The sequence below is a fragment of the Drosophila guanche genome, unplaced genomic scaffold (genome assembly GCF_900245975.1).
Source record: "Drosophila guanche unplaced genomic scaffold, DGUA_6, whole genome shotgun sequence".
Lineage (NCBI taxonomy): Eukaryota > Metazoa > Arthropoda > Insecta > Diptera > Drosophilidae > Drosophila > Drosophila guanche.
In genome coordinates, this window is record NW_022995759.1 from 578,451 (window position 1) to 601,108 (window position 22,658).

Here is a 22,658-nt window from a genome sequence, read left to right on the forward strand (position 1 = left end):
TTGATAAATATATGTTCATTAACACACGTGTGAGGGACATGGATATGCCAACCTACCTTTGAATGGTACTTCTACAACTACAGGTGCACTAATAGGTCCGGCAAACTCATCAGGGCAATCGATGTTTGGTCTGCTTTCTCCTTTACGCACAGACAGCTTGCATTTGGAAGTGAGTTGTCCAGATTCGCAGGTGATTTCGCCCTCGTCCGAAAGGTCCAGGCCATTAAAAATCAGCTGATGCTTGCCGCCACCTAAATTCTTGATCTCAATACGATCGCTAGGTACTATTGGATCCCCGTTGAATTTCCAATCGCAAGGCGCTGTCTGGTCCTGCAGCTCCACATCGAGCACTAGCTTCTCCCTTTCTACGGCGTCTGTGTCCTTGAGTTTCTTATTGAAACGATTTTGGTCTTGAATAAAATAAAATATTAAACAATAACCAAAATAGAGGAAAAATAAAGTGCAAAACTTACAATTAATAATTATTTCTGCCTCGGTCTTGTCCGCATTTGTAGTACATTTAAATTGGCCGGCATCGGTGACTTTGCAGTCCTTGATAACTAACTTGCGCTTCCGACCATCCTTTACGATTTGCATACGTTTGTCGGGCTTTATTTCCTCATCGTTGCGAAACCATTGGACGTCCCCTTGAGCATCGTCGATTTCACAGGCAAGTGTCACGGTATCCTTCTCAATGCACTGCTGAGATTTCAAAACCTTGACGAACTTGTATGGGTACTCCACGACCTTCAGAGTGCACTCAGTCTTGTCGGGTTGTTTGTCCAGTTGGCATCGGAATTGGCCAGAGTCCTCCAGTAGCGAGTCTTTTATGATGAGCTTTAGATTGCCATTTATGTCCTTGGATATTAGGAAGCGAGGATCATCCGACTCGATCTTCGTACTATCCTTGAACCAATGCACATTTGCCATGCTGCTGCTGACAGAACATTCCAGTGTTGTTTCATGCTGTGTGAAGCCCTCTAGCTTCTTTTTAAGTGGCTTTGTAAACGTGTATGTGGGATCGGCTTCTTCGACATTCAAAAAAGCCGTGCTGGAAACACCGCCAATTTCGATTGTATACTTTCCAGTGTCTTCTACTTTTGGTTGCGTAATTATCAACTGATATGTATCATTTTCCTGCTTGAACTTAAATTTGCTGCCCGTAAACACCTCCTACAATTTGGGGGAACATTTTGGTATCGGTCATTGCACGCAATGTATTGAAGTGTTCATTGAAATGTTTCAATTTGGACCGACCGGCGGCCTTGGCTAGCCAAAGCGCGGTTAGGTTGGGGTTAGCTGACATACTTACATCCTTCCGGAACAGCCACTTTGGCTTGCAGTTTGGCTTGCTGAACCTGGCCTCAAACACAACCTTTTTATCCTTTCCCTCCTTTGCAAACTGGTCAATCAATGGACTAAGGAACGACTCCACCTTCTGTGCTCATGCATCGCGAGGTTTGTGTTGTCAAAAATGGGTAAAGTTTTGTAAATTTGATATACGATTACTAAGCGCTCTTTATTGGATTCCATTCTGTTTATGGGATTAATGCATAAATAATGTACACACACACACAAATGTGTGTGAGTGCATGGCATTATTTTATTTGTTAGCGTGTATCAAAATCATGCTTACGCTAAATCAAATGCTCAAAAAACAAAAAATCCTTCTGTTTATCGGTCATAAGAGCATAAGCACTTGATTGGCTTTTTCAGTACATATCTATTATGATATTGCTTATCGGCTTCCATGCAACAATACCAACACGCTGCGCAAGTACATATACTACACTGCCCAATCAATAGGTAAATACATACATACATATAAAAACAATAGTATAAAAACGAGTAGGGACGTTTGTGAGAAGCTTCGTATGAGTCACAACTTTAATACCCGGTACTCAGTCAGTATATACATATGTACATTACATTACCTAACATTAACATTACTAACCTTAAGGTGATACATATGTATTTAACCTCCTGTTTTTTCGAATTTTACTTTTACATTTAAATCTGCCATCAAAATCTAAGTAATTTGTCCCGCCAACACGCCTTAGCTCGCCTTAGCAACAGCCTTACCTAGTGGAAGAAGGAAGAGTGTGCGACCAAAAAACAAGCATAAGCAAAGGTGCTGGATGCTGTGGTGGTAGCAACTGGAAATTAATTTCTTCATTCTGACTCAATTTATGATCCAATCTAATCCCAATTCGGTGATCTGATACATATGGTCATTTGGTTGATCTAGCTTTTATAGGCTCTGATATCCAGACGCTCATTAAGACGGACGGATAGACAGACATGGCTATATCGACTCGACTATTGATTTTGATCTAGAACATGGGGTCGGAAACATACCCTTCTGTTCGTTACATCCACTTTCGAGCTCAAATACATTATACCCTAGTTACCGGGTATAATAAACATAGATTCACTAGCTAATGAATTACCCACCGAAAGTTCCATATAAAACATTTAAATCAAACATATAAAAGGAAACTAATTCTGCCACTATTCCTATACATAGTGATTAGTACCCATTGATTGGATGTACATATGTAATATTGAAGCGCAATATGTACTTAACCGGGATAATGTACTTGGTAAAATTGATAAACATTTTGTCAATTTTGAAAAGTTATTTTTACCAAGTATGCTTAGTATACTGCTTATCGTATATCGAAATTTTAGTTCGATTGGTCGATCTGTCAACTGGTCTTATTATAAAGTATGTATTACCAGATGGTATTGTATGGTATTGTATGGTATGGTATGGTGTAATATGTATGCAAATAGGAAGGAAAAAAAACGAGGAGGAGAAACGCGTCTACAGACGCGTGATGCGTGACTACTTGTATACCCGGTACTCAGTTAGAGCTTAGCTATGAGAGCTTAGATCTCTTATTTTATCAAAATCTGTCATCTACTTCTACTTTTCCCGTATCTTCAAGACAGTGAATGAGACAGATTTTCGTCGTTTTGGGGTCGGAATGGCAGTAGTAAAGATGCAAAATTGTGTTGCTCTAGGATTTATGTATAGCCTCTGAGATCTAGGCGCTCAACAAGACGGATAGACTGACGGTAGGACAGACAGACATGGCTACGTCGTCTTGTCCATTGATGCTTAGTATGGAGTTACGTAACTATACTTTATGCGGTCGGAAATTTCGACTAAAAATACATACATATGTTCATATATGCCCTATAACTTTTCGAATAATAAGCAGTACGAATAGACAGACGTACATGGGTATAAACTTCAAGTGAAAGCCGAATTAAACACATACAGCGAAGCAAAATACAAATGGCTGAATGCCGCAAACATAGATTTATATGGGAAAGCTCGTACATACATATATTTAAAAAAATGTTTCCTGGTATTGGCATCACTAAAAAACTTATCAGAGCTTTTTAGCTGTGGCTGTACCTGTACTTTTCTGCCATACACGTCGGTAAAAAGAAACAAAATTCACATTTACGAGTAAGCACAGATACATGTAAATGTATGTAGGGAAATACGTTGATTTGTAGAACGGGTTGTGCCCCAAAAAAGGTTTCAAAAACCAACAATCGTTGTTTCACCTCTGCAACGTTAGGTAATATGAGTAGTTATAATCACAATAGAAATTTATTTTGAATTATTTTAAAACTAGAAAAGTGACAGATCGCACCTCCTCTCGTCGAAACGGATGCAGCGTCGGCCAATCGGGGATCAGCTCAGCTAAAGATGGCCTACGTGATCCAGGCCCCTATATTGCAGTTGTAATAAGCAGATTGTACTTAATATGTTTGTTTATAATAAAATCGACATATGTATCTATTAACGTTGTTATTAACGTTCCCTGAGTTTTCTTAACCATTCCCTTGAAAGAGGGCATGCATATGTACACATGTGTACATATGTATGTATGTATGTATACATATATGTCTGAATGTATCGAACTTTCCACTGGTACGAGATCGCAACTTTGGCAATGGGATTGCTTCTTACTATATATTCGTTAAATACCGTGATAGTGTGATTGCGCGCTGAAGCAAATTGATGTGTATATATGTTCTATTTGTTGGGGTTTAGTAAATTAAACTGAAGCTAGCGAAAACGCTTTTTGGTTAGACTCCAAGCAGAGCTGGCACAAAGATTCAGTTCGTTTGAATCAATACGAGTATGAAGAGACTCGCAGGGAATTCTACATTTATCGAACAACTTGGCTCATTTTTTTTTGCTCAATCAAGGTGCCAACTCATGATGAAATTCATCTCAGCATCGTCAGTACTTTGTGTTTTGGTTGGTACAAATGCATGTACCGTATGCATATGTATTCATACAGTCCTCTCGCTCCTTACCCTTTCAACTTTTTTAAGGGCTGGCAATGGTTTTTCGGTCTCTTTGAGATCACCCCAATTGGGGTCCTGTTCATCTTTGTCCCATTTTTGATAACGACGCTTTTTGAGCATGGCACGGAAATCCATGCCACTTGAATCGGATACATATAACTGCATTTCGGCCGAATCCTCTCCATGAATATTGGACACCACAACCTTGTACTTGCTCTCATCGTTGGGCTTGCACTTACGCATACACAAAGTGATTGTGTTTGTTTGACCATCCGTGAGGAATTTATACCGACCGCCCTCAAGGATTTCTGTAACACCTTTGTAAAACTTGAATGTGGGTGCCGGACTGCCCTCGACGCCCACCGTGAGGTAAGCAGTCGAGTCTATAAGACAAATGAACACGAAATAAACAGAAACAAATACGAATGGTTAGTCAGATTAAATTATTTCATTCAATACACCAGTTTCGAGAGATAAATAAAAGTCTGATCTTACGATCTTTATTCTCTACTGTTTACATGAGTGGAATACAGTAGTATTAATACATGAGCTCGTACATACCTTCAACCACAGAGTATGACTCTTGGACATCAACAATAGAAGGAGGTCCGCCATCCCCGACATCGCGCAGTGGTGTCGATGGCTTGTTAATGAGATCTTCTAGATCTTGTACGCTAGGACGGCGAACGTCGATGGAGGGTCGTCTCCGCTGTTAGCCACAAACATTTAGTGAAACATTTGGACAGTAGACAAAAACATACATATGTATAAATAAGAGAGTCAATTAATAATTTCACAATTTAACGATGTTAGATCAAAATATGAATAACATTCAAGACGTCCAACTTAGAATTCTCCATAACATGAAATATAATACTTTGTAGAGTATTTATGTTGTCAGAGTTCCGATTATATGTAACTATGTACATACATACATACATAAAGTCAAAATAAAAATGCATTCTGAGGGACAGGGAAATGATGGGTATACCAACAGCAAAAGAGTAACATTAATCTACAATCTACAATCATTCTGCAAAATACATACGAAATGATTCTACTTTAACAAGGAATCAAACTCGAATTCGGGTTAACTAAGTTCATACACATACAAATGTATATAAAGGAAAATGAAAATGGAATTAATTTATGCTTGCATTGATTTTAAGCTATTGAATATACATATATTAATTTAAAACAAATGTATGTTTAACGTGCAAGGTAGTTGCACAAAGTTCTACTATTTTAATTTTTAAATAATTGCCGAATAACCGGTATTAATGACATATGTATAGTTCTATAAAAAGGAAACCTACTACTTGTTTGTGTTTGTTTAATGGCAGCGCAGGCTATCGCTACCAGCTTGCTTACTTCAGTAAGCTACATATTTATGTTTGTACATACAGTTCAATGAAATAGTAGTGCAGCACCCCCATCACTTTCACAACTATTTTTGAGACCCTTCCAGTCTTTCGAATTAAACAATTGATACCTTTTTGAATAGATTGGAACGCAAGCATTATAAAACCGATGAAATCTTATTACATTTGCATTCCATCTTCTTCTTTTTCATGATTTTAGTCAAGTACCCGCGAAATCTGCTGTTCAATGAAATAGAAGTGCTGGGTGCAAGTATTTAAAAAAAAATTAAAAAACAAATCAAATCAATTAAAAAAGGACACCATCAGTAAGCTTTATTTATATAGTAAATAATTTGATGAAACAAAATTTTGGACACGGTACTTTTGTTTTTTGAGCGTAACAGAAATCATTTCTCGGCCCAGGAGAGGAAACCTAAGATTGTGATTAAAAACTGAAGTCAGGAGGTGTAATGGAATTGAAAACTAAGTGGAATGTGCTCTTACAATTGTAATTAACTATTTTCCCTAGCAGAAGAACCTTAAAAATTGATAGGGGTATACGGCTAAAGTTCGCAAGAACGCATGTAGCTTTTGACTGATGTGTGTAAAGTTGTTTAATATGGTTAGAAATAACAAAAGAAAAGGTTTGGCCTTCACAGACCTCAGATTAGTTTCAAAATTCTTGAAAAAACAGTATTGGGAATGTTGGGTTGAGCCCTATGAGTTCCAGTCCAAATGAAGTTGTATTCCTAGCCTCCTAGTTGGAGCATTTCACAAAATTGTGTCTGCCAGCATACTTTTTCATACATTAAATTCATATTCCAGTTGAAAAACACCTATAAAAAGGATATATTAACAATAATAATAATGATCCGAAATACTCAAGAAAGCTCGTCAGAAATTGGGTTTAACCTGAAAAGATCTGCGTTTTTCCTTGTTCAAATCAGTCCCTGGATCTAAATGTCATCAACATCTTATGGGGGAATGCCAAATGCATTATAATAAATGAAATTCCGGCAACCAGAGCAAAGGGAGAGCCAGTGTTTAAAAATTATTGGCTAAAGTCCTATTGAAGCTTGGGCAAGACCTTATTGATTTATTCCAGGCGGGAGCAAGGAAGTAATTAAATCAAAATTGATAAAAAAAACTAAATATTAAACATCAAGAAACATGTAGAGCACAAAAGATGGGTATTAACCGTAGTTTTGGTTTTTTTTTTTCATGGGTACTTTTGCAAAGTCATGTAAAACATGTAAAACAAGAAGACGGAATTCAAATGTTCCAGGAGTCCTATTTCATTGAACACAGCTGTACATATATATGTCCCTCCTACATAAATACATATCGACATACATATGTACATACATATGTAGGTGTAGGTACATAACCAGCTTCACATACATTTTCTCCACTTAAACCCTACCCTTCACTATAGCCACCAAACTTATAGGTGATATACAAATACATGGAGATTTTATCAAAGATTTCATGGCACTCATAGAAGTACCGTGTCTGTAAAGCATCTGAGCTTTCCACTTTTATTCTCGATACACATGTCCAAAAATAAACAGATTTGAAAAATAAAGATAGCTTTTGGAAGAACTAAAGATCGTCACATTCAAGTTTATCAGCACAGTCGTAATGGGTCAGGAATTTTGAAAGACAGAGCCCATGTATGTTAGTGGTGCACACTCCAATGTAATTTTGAGAGGAGAACAATGTGTCGCTTGCGAAAGTTGCAAAAAGGAGCGGACTATCTCAATTCACCCTGATCAAAGGATACCGATGAACAATGTATTTTAACAGCCGTTAGAGCAACTTTTATGCACCTATAAGCCGGGGCTTGTAAATGATTTAAAAAACAATGGGTATTTACAAAGTTTGAATACGGAAAAAATACGACCTACTAAGTACAGATATGTCTAAAATATTAAAACTGTCATTCATGTCAATGGCCAACGGAAAGCAAGCGAACGCACAATAAAAGAATATATGTATGAATGATCATTTGACCACAATTTTAAGACCTGTTTCGTGTCCCCCATTTCTCCGGGTCGCTGTTGCTTTTGCTAACATGATCAAGAAAAATACAAGTGTTAAATAAAAGACATACAGACATTAAAGTAAAAAAACATTTCACTTCATTTATCACACATTTATACTTTCAACCTTTCAGATAAAAATACATATGTACGAATAACGTATTCTTGTCTTACTTTTCTACGTATCTATGTACATATATTTCGAAGTTCTATTAATATTAAATTAATTCTGTGTACGTGTGAGATGAAAATATGTATTTGCAAGATCATTATTTTTTGAGAAACTACAATAGACTTACAATACCTAAATTGCATTATGAATTAAATAATGTAACATGCACTAAAATCGGCTTCCCAACAAGTACTTTAAAAAAATCAACGACTACTGTTAATATTATAGTGGGTGCAATTAGTTACTCAGACAACAGATCTCGCCTTTAGACTTTGTACCAAGTGTTCCTTAAACTGAGGATCGATTGTGAGTCTGTTCTGTTTTAGCAAAACTTTTAGGGGATAACAAGTACTCGAAGATCCCACTATAAGGAGCTGTTCGGACAGGTGCAGGGTGGGTGCGTGGAGTGCCAGTATTAAATACTATATTTGTATGTATGGATCACATGGAATTTAAGTAATACTTTTCGAGTATCCAGTGAATTTGTTACAAAAACTACTTAATGTCAGTTTCTTTGTTATGAAGTTTGTGGGTGTGTGTGTTTGTGTGGTGTTCAGGTGCAATGCAGTTCACCAAATGTTAAAAAAATGAATAAGACCAAGACTACTTATGGAAAAAAAAGCTCAGCTAACTCTCACCTGTCCTTCACCGACCTCGCCTGGCCTCAACAACTGTAATATTACGAGCATGTTTGATTTGTATTATAATGCTAAACAACATACATACATATGTACATACATACATACATATGTATGTATCAACATTATTTCATTAAATCGATTCTACGTATGTATTTGTGTGTGTGTGTATCTTAATATGCATGCACTGATTACCAGTGCTTATGTGCAGGATGTCAGTCTGTTCGCTGCGCTTGAGATAGTTTAAAGGATGTCTTTTTATGTCTTATAACCATTATAGTAGTAGACTGCATTTAGGTGTCTCTTTGTTCCCCATTCCATCTTTTACATCTATAAATCTCTTGAATATGTAGTTCATCAATTCTTTAGATCAAATGTCTATTACAAAAGTGATACGATAGATACGAATACAAATTTTAGTTGCACCTTTAATACTTATCAATCCATCATTTGGAACGAAATTAGATGAATGCGAATTGGATACGCTGGATCTATGCGATGCCTTTTCACACGCGACGCCACTATTAGTTCAACAAAATAACTCAGTTGCATATACCGCTATGATCCTGAATTGTACTGAACTGATATATGTATATTCATAGCCCACAAAGTACCTCTGAGGTTGCATCGTTCAATGGAAGCAGCTAGCTCATCAGCACGAAAATATGAGTGCCACCGCTTCTTGCATACATACATCTGTACACATGTTTATGTAAATATGGGAATATATAATTAATAATGGCCAGCATTTTTATTTATACATACGAGTATTGTATGTACTCATCGGCTGACAGAGTGGTCATTCGAATGGACAGCCAGCATAAGCGACTCACACAAACCGATCTCAGACATGTGATCATCATACATACATACCTCATTGGATTCGTTTTGTTGGAACTTCACTGTACCTATGTATGTATTCTATGGGAGGACACATATGTATGTATTTTTGACACATCTGGGGCCATACATATTTTCTATTTTTAATCTATTCAAGTTTATTCGTTTGTGTCTTTTAAAAAGTGTTGGATTGCCTAGAACTACAACGAGGGAGAATACGTCACGATATAATTAGACGTGTTGGAAGGTCACCCCGTAAATTATTATATTATGAAAATGAATATATTATATATACATATGTGCATACATACATATGTATCAGAATAGGCATAAGCATAGAGAGTGTTTCATGGCCAGGTCGGAAATTTGAGTTTCACCACTTGAATGTACATATATATGTATACATATTTTTTGCAACATATTTTAATTATAAACCGAAAAAACCCGAACCTGCTGCATTTTTATTTCGGTAGTCAGTTTCATTTTACTTGGTTACCTGAATAGTTACTCCGATGAAACTTTTGAAATTTGAGTCTGAAATTGCCAATAAATGCGTACATATATGTACATATGTTCATATTTATCTACATTTCAGACAAACAAAATATTTGAGAATGCTTAAAGGAACTTGGCTTTGCTATCAATGTGAAGCTAGCTGCTAACACTAACATGGCTTATTGTGTTAGGAATTGCGGAAAATGTCGGAGGTCTTACCCGTGCATCCAATACTTCTCCTGGCCGGAGTTTCTTCTGCGGTTTTTGGTGTTTGTGTGTTGAGGTGGGATTGGTGGTGTAGTATGTGTGTACGTGTGTTGTTGTTGTTGAATGCAAAGGGTATGCGTTGGAAGATTGTTTTTTGTTTGATTGATTTTTGTTGATTTTGTTGAAGAACATTGTTTTGTTGGTTTGTTATTTAATGAAGTTTTTTTGGTTTACAGGTTCATTGCAGGTAGATTGGTGTTTAGTTTTGAGGACAGTTTGCATGTTTGGTAGATACATAGAAGGGAAATACATAGGAAGTACATATATAAATTAGCTACTTTCAATTGATGACGAAACACAATTCGTAAGACGCTCATACATTTCCACAAAGTTAAAAACAGTTAATCGAGAAAGCAATGTCTCATTACTTACGACTTGTGGGTACTCTTAATAGCTACATCTGCATATTTACACAAAATACATCAATACACATAGAACTATAACAAAATGGGAAACTCTCAGGCACTTGGACATTTATATGTAGTGTCTCTAACATAGTACATAAAAAACTTGAACTTAGTAGGCCATGTGAGCCATCACAAAACAAATGGAATTCTACAAATCCTAAAGTAGTTGCAGTTCGGCCGTTTCCCAATAAATAGCACGCTAAGAGTGAAATTCATGTTGATTTGATTTGATAAGTGTACGGTTATTAAACATGTCTGGTACAACATTTTTCAGCCAGTATGTACGCTGCACTATATACTATGGATATATACAGAAGCTGCAAAAACAGCCTACATATCTAAGCAAACACAAAAAAGTAAGACGTAGGAGTAAAGTAAGATGGTAAGGCCTGGAAGACTTGTAAACAGACAAACATAAGTTATATTTCTATGGAAAAAGCTGTATTTAATTGTAATGAATTAATTTTAATTTACATTTATTTATTGTCGGGGTGCTTGTGCCTAAAAGTAGCATTGTAAAAAATACCTTACATATCGATGCAACTATCGATCATTTGTAGCACAGTGAAAGATGAGTTTATCGGGGATGTATGTATGTAAGTATTATATACATACGAATATGTATATGCATAAGTGGATGTAAAATTTACCTCGTCATTGATTATTAGTGATGGTCGGCGTCCCGTATCGGCTGGAGGGATTAGGGAGCCGCGTCGACTTGGTGGCTCTGGTGCTAGGGATGGACGCTTTTCCCGTATTACTTCAATCTTTGGTGGATCACCAGGTGCTGGGGGCTGCATTTTGTGCACCTTTGGCCTTTCCTCCTATTTAAAATGATAGATGTATGAAAAAAGGTTATTTTTACTTGATCCACAAATTCTATGGTACCTTGGGTGTGTACCCCTACAAATATAATTTTCGTAGACGGTATTGCTTAGATAATAGTATCCATTATTAGTTATACTTGGTGGGAATGGCAGATTAGCAGGTCTTGTGGAAGGAATTATTGGTTTACCGCATTGTATTGTACTGTAAAGTTGAAGGACGCCATTTTCAATTGCTTACGACGATGAGCGCTCGCTCATGTTAGGAGTGTATTGTGAATCTAGTTAATTAACAGCATTTGGTAATTTTCATGAATCACTAAAAATTAAAAACTTTTAAAATATTTCAACCGGTTGGCAAGAGCGACAAGTAGAGACAGACATCCAACAGATTAAATGAAATATGCACACAGTTTTGACAAAAGATTTTTCAGCACATTAAACATATAAATATATAAGATATTTTTATACATAATCGCATAATATACTATCCACATCCATACATACATACAATATGTATAATATACATTTAATTTTTAACCATTTTGTTCCTGCCGTGTGATATTTAAACCCGTACAAACAGCCTTAAGCCGTAACTGTTTAACTGGACTCAATTATGATGTATATTAATATTAATATATATGTGCACCTATATAATAATATATTGTATATGCGTATTAAAGAACGAAGGGCTATAATCGTATATGTGGATCTGATAACAGATAATTTGCAATTACTAAAGCTTTATTCAATTCCTTCAAAACTTAGACAGCTCCCACTAATGACTTATTTACAGATTAACAGATTTGAGTAATCATTTGTATGCCTTTTATGGATAATTATAGATAATATTTCCTCACTTACCTCCTTAGAGGTCTCCACAGGCAATTGTACTTCTGGAGGTCTAATGTCCGGGGTGATAAAGGCTGGTGTGGGTTTCTCTGATTTAGTTTTATCAATGTCAACGGGTTCATATTTTACTAGGCTGGGACGCTCATAGTCATCGAAAACGGCAAGAGCCTCAGGCTTTTTCACTTCGGATATTTTTGCCTTGGATGCTTTTGTGGGACTATACTGTTCCATTGCATTGGCCTTTAACCATTAACAAAATGGAGGACGTATTAATGTGGATATAAAGAGGATCGTAGGATTAAATGAATTTATAGATAGTAAAAAATATAAAGAGAAACAGAGAGATTGAAAATAAATAGATAGCGAGCGAAAGAGAGAGTACATCACAGATGAATAAAAGATCTAAACCGAACTGAGTAAACAGAAGATAGCTGAGCTTTAAGAAAACAGTTTCAAAGTCGAAAAATCAGGTGAAAATCAGCGAAAAGTAAAAGAGTTACAGGAGAGGCGAGAGCGAGAGCGCGCGCACTGGTTCTGGTCCCAACAGGGACACGGTGCGCCACATTGTTACCTTTGTTAATTGTTTGGCTTGCTGTGGGGCAACTTGCTCGTTAGCTTCCTTTATTACTGGTTTCAAAACAACACCAAGAAATGATTCGTTTTGAATTGGTTCCTTGATCATCATGTTTCTGATTGAGGATCGGCGTCGCTGCTTTATAATTTCTATCACAGATGGTTTATCGATGGCCTGCTAGTGGGTGTATTCCCATTTCAAAAATGAGTTTTGTGTTATTGAAATTAGTATCCTATTCGTAGGATGTGTATATATGTACGTATGCATGTACCCGTATGCACGTTTGTACATACAATCTCCAATAACACATCAAGTACAGAAGTATGCAGGCATTCTCAAAGTCTCTCATAATAATACTCCTAAAGGAATATTATTGATATATAAGCAAACAATAAGAAAACCTTCTGTATGTGTATTTTTGGAAAGAGTATGTACAGTTCGGTTTGCCGAAAAAAATCAAATGTAAAATGTTCATACAAAATTGTACATACACATGAATATACGTACATACATACATATGTATGTATGGTAGTAGTTTCGGTTGGCGGAGTATTATTTGCGGAGTTCGACTTACCTCGGAAAGTGTTTTATTTCCAGCCTTTGAGTTTTCCTTCTTAAATGTGGAATATAGCGTGTATTGGGGTATGAGAACAAAGATAAGATGCAGGATTTCGAAATTAGTTTATCTTTGTGCATGTACATATGTACATATGAGCATGTGTATATGTCATATGTAAAGGCGTGAGTCGAGCATTTCTTTAATGTACGAATCTTACCTCTGGTTCGATTATAACAGGCTTGAGTGTTGCCCTATCCCGACTCTCTTCGTCATCAGGGAGTTTACCTTTGCCAATTTTGAGACGCTTTGGCTCTTCAGCAAGGTTTTCTACCATTTCCGCCTTCTGCACGGCACATGGACGACACATTTAACAATAATACGAGTATTTTATATCCATAATAATGTATGATAACGCAACACTGGTTTTACCTTTGGCATTCCATTCTTCTGAGATGGTAGCTCTGCTTCCTTTTTGGCGGCTTCCAATACGGGCTTTTCCATTTTGTTTGGAATATCCAACTCGCGGGCAAAGTCCGATGGACTGAAATCGGATTTTTCATACTTCTCTAGCACTGGACGCTCATAGTCTGGAATATCTGGTAGTTCTGCATAACTTTTCTTTGCTTTTGGCTTGGCCTTGGCTTTTGGCTTTGCCGCTTCTGCTTTCTGTTCATCCTTGGGCTGTGCAATGGATGCTTTACGCAGCTTTGGCAACATTTCAGCCGGCTTTTGCTCCTCAATAGTCTAACCGAAACATAAAGGTGAGGCACAGCAAAAAGACATTATACAAGACATTGATGAATACATTTTAATAAGAGGAAAAAATAGATGGATACTTATCATTTTTAGAATGAAATAGAATAGAATTAGATATAAATATAAAGGCACTTGATATGAGATATAAGTAAGTAAGTATGTTAGTATAAGAAAGATTGATAGGATTTTACATCTCTCTTTGGAGATTCACACCAAAGAGAGCTTCACTCATTTAAACAGTTCCGAAAAAGGGAAAGGCTTGAAAACCAAACAGTTTTGTCCCCCGTAAATGGATTTCCACATTGCAAAATTGTAATAGGAGAGCTTTTTTTAGTTGCAGTGATTCATTGGTTGGTGCGCCATACAAAATCGGATGTCGGGAGTACAAAAAACGAAAAGGGACGTGTGAGACGCTTCTCACGCCTCAGAACTTTTATACCCGGTACTCAGCAGAACACTATACCTTAACGGTTTTTTTTTTCAAAATTTACATTTTTTCTACATCTGTCATCTACAGAAATATGTATGTATATAGATTCAGATATAACTATAACTATAACATATGTATTTCGCTTCATAAACAGTAGCTTTTCAAGGAAAATAAATAGGCAATAGGAACAAAATATGTAAAGCACTTCTAAGATAAAGAGAATGGATTTACAGGTTAATACTTGCACGCAGCACATTCTTACTTAAAACGGAAAATGGCTTAAGATTGGAAAAACAGACAGAGGAAACAGATGGAAAGAATAGAATAGAATATAATAGAATAGAATAGAATAGAATAGAATAGAATAGAATAGAATATAATGTAACAATATAAGTCGTAGTTGAGTAGCGTAGATAAAGTACGTAGTGAAGAGTTGAACGTCGCTCACCTTTGGGGTCACCTTTCGTTTTTCGGCTGATTTCAGCTTGGGAATCTCTTCCTTTAAAGCTTGTGGATTTTTGTTAGCATCTAGTTTTTTACTGTCAGTCTGTTGCAGGGAATATAAGTATATATGTATGTATGAGGAATAAGCTAGGGATTTATTTTAGCTGGATTTGATTAATTGATTGATTTTCTTGTACGCTAAACCGCATCCCAAGTGTTCTGAACCTCAACTATTTCAGTACCCGTGTGCTTACCTCTAAGGTCTTCTTGTCAATTACCGATGAACGCCTGGATTCTGTTCGAGATTCTTCCACCTTTGGGTTACAAAACGTGGAAACACAAAAAAAACAAGCATGGAAAACATAACAAATAGTTCTACAAAAATATGATTCATTAAGTTCAACCTACCCCCAGGGAAGATCTCCGTGAAGACACTATGGTGTCTTCCACTGAAGTTTCCTCATGAGTTTTAATTATCGATTGGCGACGTACCTCAGACGTGGTCTCATCCTTGATGGATACAACACTTGCCTAAGCAATATTAAACACATATGTTCATTGTTCATTGTGCATTCCACATATAACACAAAAGACAAGAAAATACACAGGTGAATGTTAATATCTTGTTTTTCTATATATCTATGTATTTACGAGTATGTACAAAATGTGTACACATAAATATAGTTCTTAAGGGGATACTTAGACTTAAAAGGACACGGCCTGGCATACCTTGCGGTCAACCTTCTTTAGAGCGATCTGTTCCGTTGATTGTTGCTATGGGTACAAGAATGGTAAAAAGAGTCATTAGAATCATTTTCTGTTTCTTTCCTTTTTAGTATATAAAAATAACGAACTAGCACAACAATTTTATCAATAAATTTCCATGCATACATATACATATAAATATATATACATACATAAAGCCAAGGATATTAAGTCTAAATATGTTGTGTGTTCGATGAAAGGTGGCATTTAGGGCGGGCCTAAAACTGTCTAGAAATGCGGATAGTGAAAATGTGTTCAACGTTACCTCTTCGGAATGCGGTTTACTGTCACTCGCAGGTACAAGATCAGGATCAGGGGTACTAATATTTTCCTCTTTTTTCGCTTTAACATTTGACTCAGATTGAGCTTCCTTTAATTTTTCTTTGGCGCTCTTCCTTCCCTCTTCCATTACTGTGTGTTTCTCATCTGTGGCGTATGGCTTAGGTTTTTCCGGTTCAGTACCATTTTTAATTTTACCCAGCTCAGTTTCTTTCGGCTTCTTCTGTTTCTGTTTCTCTTCTACCGATTTTAGTTGGGTGTCGTCTTTTTCCACAATATTGGACATATTTTCTAACTCTGTCTCAGCCTCAGCCTTAGCTGTACTCGGCTCAGCTTGCACTTTTCCTGCTTTCTTCACATCTTCACTGTCTGTTTTTTTCGTTGGTGGCACATCTAATGGATCTTCTTTTACATGCTCTACAGGGTCTTCGAGGACAGTTTTATTATTATCCGCCCCAACGACCTTCAGACGCTTTTCATTTTCTTTTTCCTTTTGACTTTGCATTTGCTTCTTATTTTCCTTTTCTTCATTAACTTTCTCTTCAACAAGTTGCTCTTCCTTCATATTGAATATGTTTTGTTTTGTGAGTGTAGATTTGTGTGTGTTCGTAATCGCGTTGTTAATGACAAAAAAGTAGATTCATTGACACAAAATTAGCATAAACAAAATTGATTAAACACAAACATGTACTTATGTAGATATACCTAAGCCTAAATGTAAGCTTGTAGGTTCAGAGAAACGATGTCTGATCACAAGTCAGAAGAGAAGAGACGAGAGAAAGTTCACTGGAGAAACATGCTACATTCTCAAAAATAATATTTGCATGACACATACAAATTGCAGGTGGCATAAATTCTTATAAGATTTACACGATGAAAAAAGATTGTCACTAGGCGGAAGAAATTAGAATCAATAGAAGTGGAGTGGAAAGATGCTCTTCCCGAAAAAGTTGATAGTTCAGCTTATAGTTGAAAAAGGATAAGATACTAGAAAAGAAGTACGAGTATGCAGAAATAAAGTAGAGGTGGCATACAATGCATTGCAAACCTCATTGCTTGGAGACTGGCTGACAGGCTTTAGTGTTACACCAAATATGTCCTTAGCATCCTTCGGCTGAGAATTGTCCAATGGAACGTGCGCCACATTTCTCCTGTTTATTTTCGGTATTTGATATAATGTCAGACCTGACTGCATTGAAAAATAAAGTTAATGTTTGTACTTCCAAAGCATGTGAGATATTGCCTGCATGTTTTGTAATTAACTTTGTGCCAAAGCATGGTTATTCAAAAACATAAGCATTACCGAGTTTTGCGCTCTATTTAGCACTATTTTGATACGTTTGGAACGAGAGAAAGCACAGTTCATGTAGTGGTCCCGAAACTAATGTCCACCGACCAACAATGTGTCTTCCCTAAAAACAATCTACACATGCATACTCCTATATAGTATCTATATCGTGCATAATCGAAATTATGCAGGTTTATTCCCGTATGTACATATGTACATGCATACATCTTGATACAAGAAAGGAATACTGTCTCTTTTCTGGGTCTGGGCCGAAACATTCGCTGCCACATTAGTTACATATGTATATGTACTGTAATTATAAAATCAAGTCAGATAGATACGCCTAGAGATGAATAGACTAATATTACAACGAAGAGACCGAAAACTAAAGTGTTTCTTGATCTACAAGTTCCAAACGCAGCAAAAATGTGTCCATTTTGTTGAATAGTGCAATGAATGCTGATTGCGCCAATAACTTTTGGCGGATGTTATAACCATCAACGCACAGCAATGTGATACTCGTACTCAACTCAAAACTCAGGAATGGAGCATGAAAAACGGAGAAGAGGAGCATGTACTAACCGTTGTCTTCGAAGCAAGCATCTGTGATGATTCTTGACGCTGAGTTCGTTTGCGCTCTTCTTGTATGTTCATTTCAGAATGCTGATGTACTTTGTACATCTCTTGGCTTTGGGAGAAGCTCTTTCGCTTGACCTTGACCTCTTCAATGGTGGACTTCTGCTGTTTAATATCTAGCTGCCCTAGCCCGACCTCAACTACAACCTCGCCTTGGACATTTTCTTGGTTTCGTGCTACTTTCTCTATCTGTTGTGATCCAAAGATTGTCAACTGCTCCTCTTCTACTATTAGAGCTTTTTTAGATGGTTTCTTACTTTCAATTACCTTTCGTTTTTTATCGGCTTCATTTTTGTCCATCTCCTTTTCCTTTTCCTTTTCCAATTCATCTTTCTTTTTGTCTTTTTTCTCCACTGTGATTTTACAAGATGACTCATCCTTACCGACCTCGTTAGTCACAACAACTTTGTAATTTGAAGTGTGCTCTGACCTGGCGCTACTGAATGTAAGCCTCGCGGTGGTGCCATCAAAAGTTGTAGTAATGTCCTTGGTTTCTCGCACTAATGTACTTCCCTTGTACCATTCCAATTTGCATTTGCGGTCAGACTGGGCCAGGGTTATCAACAGCTCAAAGGTTCTCGACTCGGTGACCTTTTGATCGACAAGCTTTCTTGAAATTTCTGGCTTGGTCGGCTTACGTTCCTCTTCAGGAATGTCAATCAGGTTGACAATCTGAGACACAGCCTCGCCCTTTTCGTTGCTGGCTACCAGCTTGTATGCGCCCTTATCACTTTCCTCAACTTCGTTTATTTCCAGCTTAACCGCAAACTCGCCATCTTTGGTTTGCTCTACTAGATACACATGACGCTTACTCTCCGTTACGGTGTTTGTTTCCTTGTACCACGTACATTTGGGCTCGAACTTCGATGCTACTATGCATTCGATCACCACAGTACGTTTCTTAATGATCTTTATAATTTTTGGCTTGTCTTTGATGACAGGAACAACTGGGATATATAAGATGATAAGAAAAATAAATAACGAGTTAGGTAAATATTCTGAATCAAATGGGACAATTAATTAACAATTAATTTTACTTTTTTCTACCTACTTTCTATATTAAGGGTCAGGTTCGCGTTCAACTCGCCCAGTGTGTTCTTTATATTGCACTTGTACAGGCCGGAGTCCTCTAGTTGAGGATCCACCAATTCTAGTTTGATGTAGTACTGGTCCCCCCGCTGTTCCATGGACATTTTTATTTTGTTACTTTCCTTGATCACTTCGCCATTCCGGAACCAGACGATGTCTGGCTTTGGGTCTGCTTTAACCTTGCACTCCATAATCACAAGCTTGCCATTTTTTTCGGATATAATGCGAGGTTTTTCGATGAACGTGGGCCCCTCACCGTCGGGCTCGGGTTCAGCTTCAATATTTAGATTCAGATTAGCGTTTGATTCTCCATATTCGTTTTTTACGTTGCACCTATACGTCCCACCATCGGTCGCCCCGGGGTCCTGTACGCATTTAGAAAAAGGTAAATCAATTTAAAAGTATATAAAACCAGCAGCCTCAAGGCTGATTCGCCAACAGTTGACTCTAACCTTAATTTCCAGCGTTAATTCGTAAGTGTCTTCTGCAATAACAGTCGTATTTATTTTGATCTTTTTGCTCTTCTCCACTACATCCTGGCCCCTATACCACGTAACAGTGGGCTCTGGTTTGGCCTTGCATTTGCACTTCATGGTTATCAAAGTACCCGACTCATTCGGTATTATCCTCGGTTTCTCAATGAAAGATGGCGCGAATCCGTTGGCATCGCTTGCACCTTAATGAAAGGAATGACATTTAATAATTTTGGGGTACGCTCTATTAATTCCTAAGTTGTTCACGTCTTGAAACATGAGTATGTACTCCCACATATGTATGTAGTAGAGTACGAGCAAAGGTTCAACGAGAAGGGACCTGTGAGACGCTCCTTAGGCGTCCCAACTTTTATACCCGGTACTCAGTACTAAATCTGTACCTTAGCGGTTTTTTTCCAATTTTACACTTTACATTTTTCTTTTCATCTGTGATTTACATCTACATCACTTATCACGCCAACACGCTCTTTTAGCACGCCCCTCTCCAATAGATCCGCACACTACACGAAGCAGAGTGTGATTGAGAGAATGTACAAAAAAAGAAAACAGCTGATCTTTATTCTGGCTATAATAATGATCAAACCGGATCCCAATTTTGGGATCTTTGTGGGGGTCGGAAGAGGCGGCCTCCTTAAGGGGTTACATACATCCACTTTGTGCACAAATACAATATACCCTATTTACTCTTGGAGTACCGGGCATAAAATGTCAAGCGACACGAGTGCCTCTATGTAAAGGAAAGAAAGGTATGAGTAGGTAGACTTTGAGCCAGTCTTGGCCAGACCAATGTATGTTAATAACAACCTAATAAGCAATAAGTATTATGCAGTAAAAATAATAAATGAACAATCGCAAGCATTGTTAGACAAAGATATGGTTAATGGTGTGCATAACAGAAAAAACTTTGGCATGGGTGGACACTAGGGTTTTGTAAAGATTTTTTCTTTACAATTAATAAGAATTTGGGATGGAATGCGTGAGTTCATAATGACAAACACATTATACAATACTATGCATTCTTGGTACGTGTGCATTTCATTCTTTGGTTTTTCTGTTTAATTTTTCATTGGGGTTACAAATTACATACATATTGGCATTTTGCTTGTATATATTGGAATTGTAATTGTAACTGTAGGAAGTAAGTACTTAAGAAGAAGTAATACGAATAAGTAGTACCTTGGAAGTTAAGCGCTATGTTTGCATTACTTTCGCCATACATATTTATGGCATTACAGCGATAGTTGCCTCCATCCTCTTTTGTGGGATTCAGGATCTCCAAAGTTAGAACGTAACTATCTTTGGTTATGGCCTTCCGGGTCATTTTGGTTCTTTTATTATCAGAGATCTCCTTATCGGAACAATACCAGATAATGTCCGGAACTGGATGTGCCTCCAATATGCATTCCATGATGAGTATATCCTCCTCTTGGCGGATCGTTGGCTTTTTTGGGAAACGTGGCGACTTGCCATCAGGGATTCTGCATAGAGTTAGAAGTAGTAGTAGAACATCGGTCGATACATTTGGTTATCCACAATTGTTGAGGCTTACTTTTTTGAGCCGCTTTCAAAATTTAAATTTATTGTAGCCACGCCAAGGCCGTGCTTATTCTTCGCTTGCGCCCGATATTCACCCTGGTCTGAGGAGACAACACTACTAATCTCAAGACATGCCATATGGTATAGTTTCTGATCCATTGTTAATGACATTTTGAAGCGCTTTCCCTCACTCAGCACGGTATCTCCATGGGACCTTTGTGCACATGAAGAAAACGGTTGAATTTAAACAAAGGATTCTGATATAAATTACTATTCATTTCTACTGCATTTTTTTATGATCATCTACACCTCAACAAGGGGTACTATAAAATAGAGTTCCATCTGTTCCATCAGATCCATAGTTTTATTTACTTATTCCTGTTGCTGTGGTATCGGGTGGGCAAATAATATATTAGTCATTTGTATCCGTACCATGTAACTGTAGGCGTGGGATCTCCGACGCATCTACACTCAAACGTAACATTTCCCCCATCTTCGCTTTGACGTATTACAGGTCGTTCGGTAAAGGTTGGCTTTATGCCTTCGGCACTTGCAGGCACGGGTGCTTCGTCGCCTATGAAGTTGAAGTTGAAGTTTCCGTGTTACATTATTTGACAGTTTACATATGATAAGTAGGCCAAGATCCGATAAAAATGCGAGTTGTCTACTGGTCAGTGCAGTGCTGGTCAGGGTCAGGTGTTAACTTATTACTAAATTCACCATTCAAATCATTCCAGTATGATGCATCATACATCATCTTTTTCCGAACTTTCACTGTTTTCCAGTCCCATTCTGGCCATTTGAGTACAATAAAACAAATGATACATAGTCTGTAGTCTGTAGTACGGTGCTTGGCCTTGCCAAGAGAATACCGATTCCAAGAAGGTATTCAAATAATTGGCCTATCTACTCTAACTCGATTAGTAGTCAAATGAGTAGCATCAGTTTAAACGAAACTCAGTAACAAAAACCAATTGATGTTCCAAAGCTCAGAATGTAATAATTTAAATGGCTTTCAATTTATCATATTGTCAAAATAGCAAAGCGAACTCAGAACGATTAAAAAAATATGAGTGTTATTGTGTTTTTTGGGCATTGCATTGACATCTACAAATGCACATTAATATATTTATAAATAAATAAGCCCGTGGGGAAACAAATAAGAGTATGTGATAGTTGAAGTGAAGAGTATGAATTGAAGGCACACGTGAATTAAAACATATTCGATGTACCATTCGATCTACAATATATGTCAAATACTTGAGCTGTGCACTTTTCCCATTATTATTTGAATATGTAGTAATAATATGGTTTAGTAAGTAACGCAGTGAAAATAGAAGTACTCGATCTTACTAGAAATGTAATGGAGAAAAGAGGTGCTCAGTGTTAGGGTCATATAAAAACCACTTACTGTCGAAGTTGAGGCTTATCGTTGCATTGCTTTCACCCAATTCGTTTTTTGCATTCACTTTGTATTTGCCAGCATCCTCAACTGTAACATTTTGTATCTCAAGTGTTGCAAAATATGAGTGGACGTCCTTGTCAATGGTGAGCTGAATAAATCGGAAAAAGCAT

At 37.2% G+C, this 22,658-nt stretch overlaps 1 protein-coding gene across 7 annotated transcripts in view; it reads right to left on the minus strand.

Annotated features, from left to right (window-relative positions):
• LOC117590681 (twitchin) overlaps positions 1 to 22,658 on the minus strand; it is a 54,453-nt gene that overhangs the window by 26,249 nt on the left and 5,546 nt on the right. For 3 of the 7 annotated variants that reach the window (XM_034283571.1, XM_034283568.1, XM_034283567.1), the window contains exons 5-30: positions 22,495 to 22,636; positions 21,516 to 21,657; positions 21,097 to 21,297; positions 20,724 to 21,025; positions 19,506 to 19,729; positions 19,016 to 19,418; positions 18,232 to 18,911; positions 16,027 to 16,599; positions 15,726 to 15,770; positions 15,405 to 15,527; positions 15,251 to 15,310; positions 15,001 to 15,102; positions 13,796 to 14,110; positions 13,584 to 13,709; positions 13,382 to 13,420; positions 12,805 to 12,984; positions 12,246 to 12,473; positions 11,208 to 11,381; positions 10,103 to 10,138; positions 7,724 to 7,765; positions 4,897 to 5,044; positions 4,345 to 4,718; positions 3,672 to 3,749; positions 1,313 to 1,438; positions 474 to 1,173; positions 57 to 410 (exon numbers count right to left, since the gene is read on the minus strand). In XM_034283571.1, the coding sequence (XP_034139462.1) occupies positions 57 to 410; positions 474 to 1,173; positions 1,313 to 1,438; positions 3,672 to 3,749; positions 4,345 to 4,718; positions 4,897 to 5,044; positions 7,724 to 7,765; positions 10,103 to 10,138; positions 11,208 to 11,381; positions 12,246 to 12,473; positions 12,805 to 12,984; positions 13,382 to 13,420; positions 13,584 to 13,709; positions 13,796 to 14,110; positions 15,001 to 15,102; positions 15,251 to 15,310; positions 15,405 to 15,527; positions 15,726 to 15,770; positions 16,027 to 16,599; positions 18,232 to 18,911; positions 19,016 to 19,418; positions 19,506 to 19,729; positions 20,724 to 21,025; positions 21,097 to 21,297; positions 21,516 to 21,657; positions 22,495 to 22,636 (5,917 nt within the window). Of the gene's footprint in view, positions 1 to 56; positions 411 to 473; positions 1,174 to 1,312; positions 1,439 to 3,671; positions 3,750 to 4,344; positions 4,719 to 4,896; positions 5,045 to 7,723; positions 7,766 to 8,548; positions 8,582 to 10,102; positions 10,139 to 11,207; positions 11,382 to 12,245; positions 12,474 to 12,804; positions 12,985 to 13,381; positions 13,421 to 13,583; positions 13,710 to 13,795; positions 14,111 to 15,000; positions 15,103 to 15,250; positions 15,311 to 15,404; positions 15,528 to 15,725; positions 15,771 to 16,026; positions 16,600 to 18,231; positions 18,912 to 19,015; positions 19,419 to 19,505; positions 19,730 to 20,723; positions 21,026 to 21,096; positions 21,298 to 21,515; positions 21,658 to 22,494; positions 22,637 to 22,658 lie in introns of all 7 variants that reach the window. The other 4 variants (XM_034283569.1, XM_034283570.1, XM_034283574.1 and 1 more) reach the window with 4 other exon arrangements.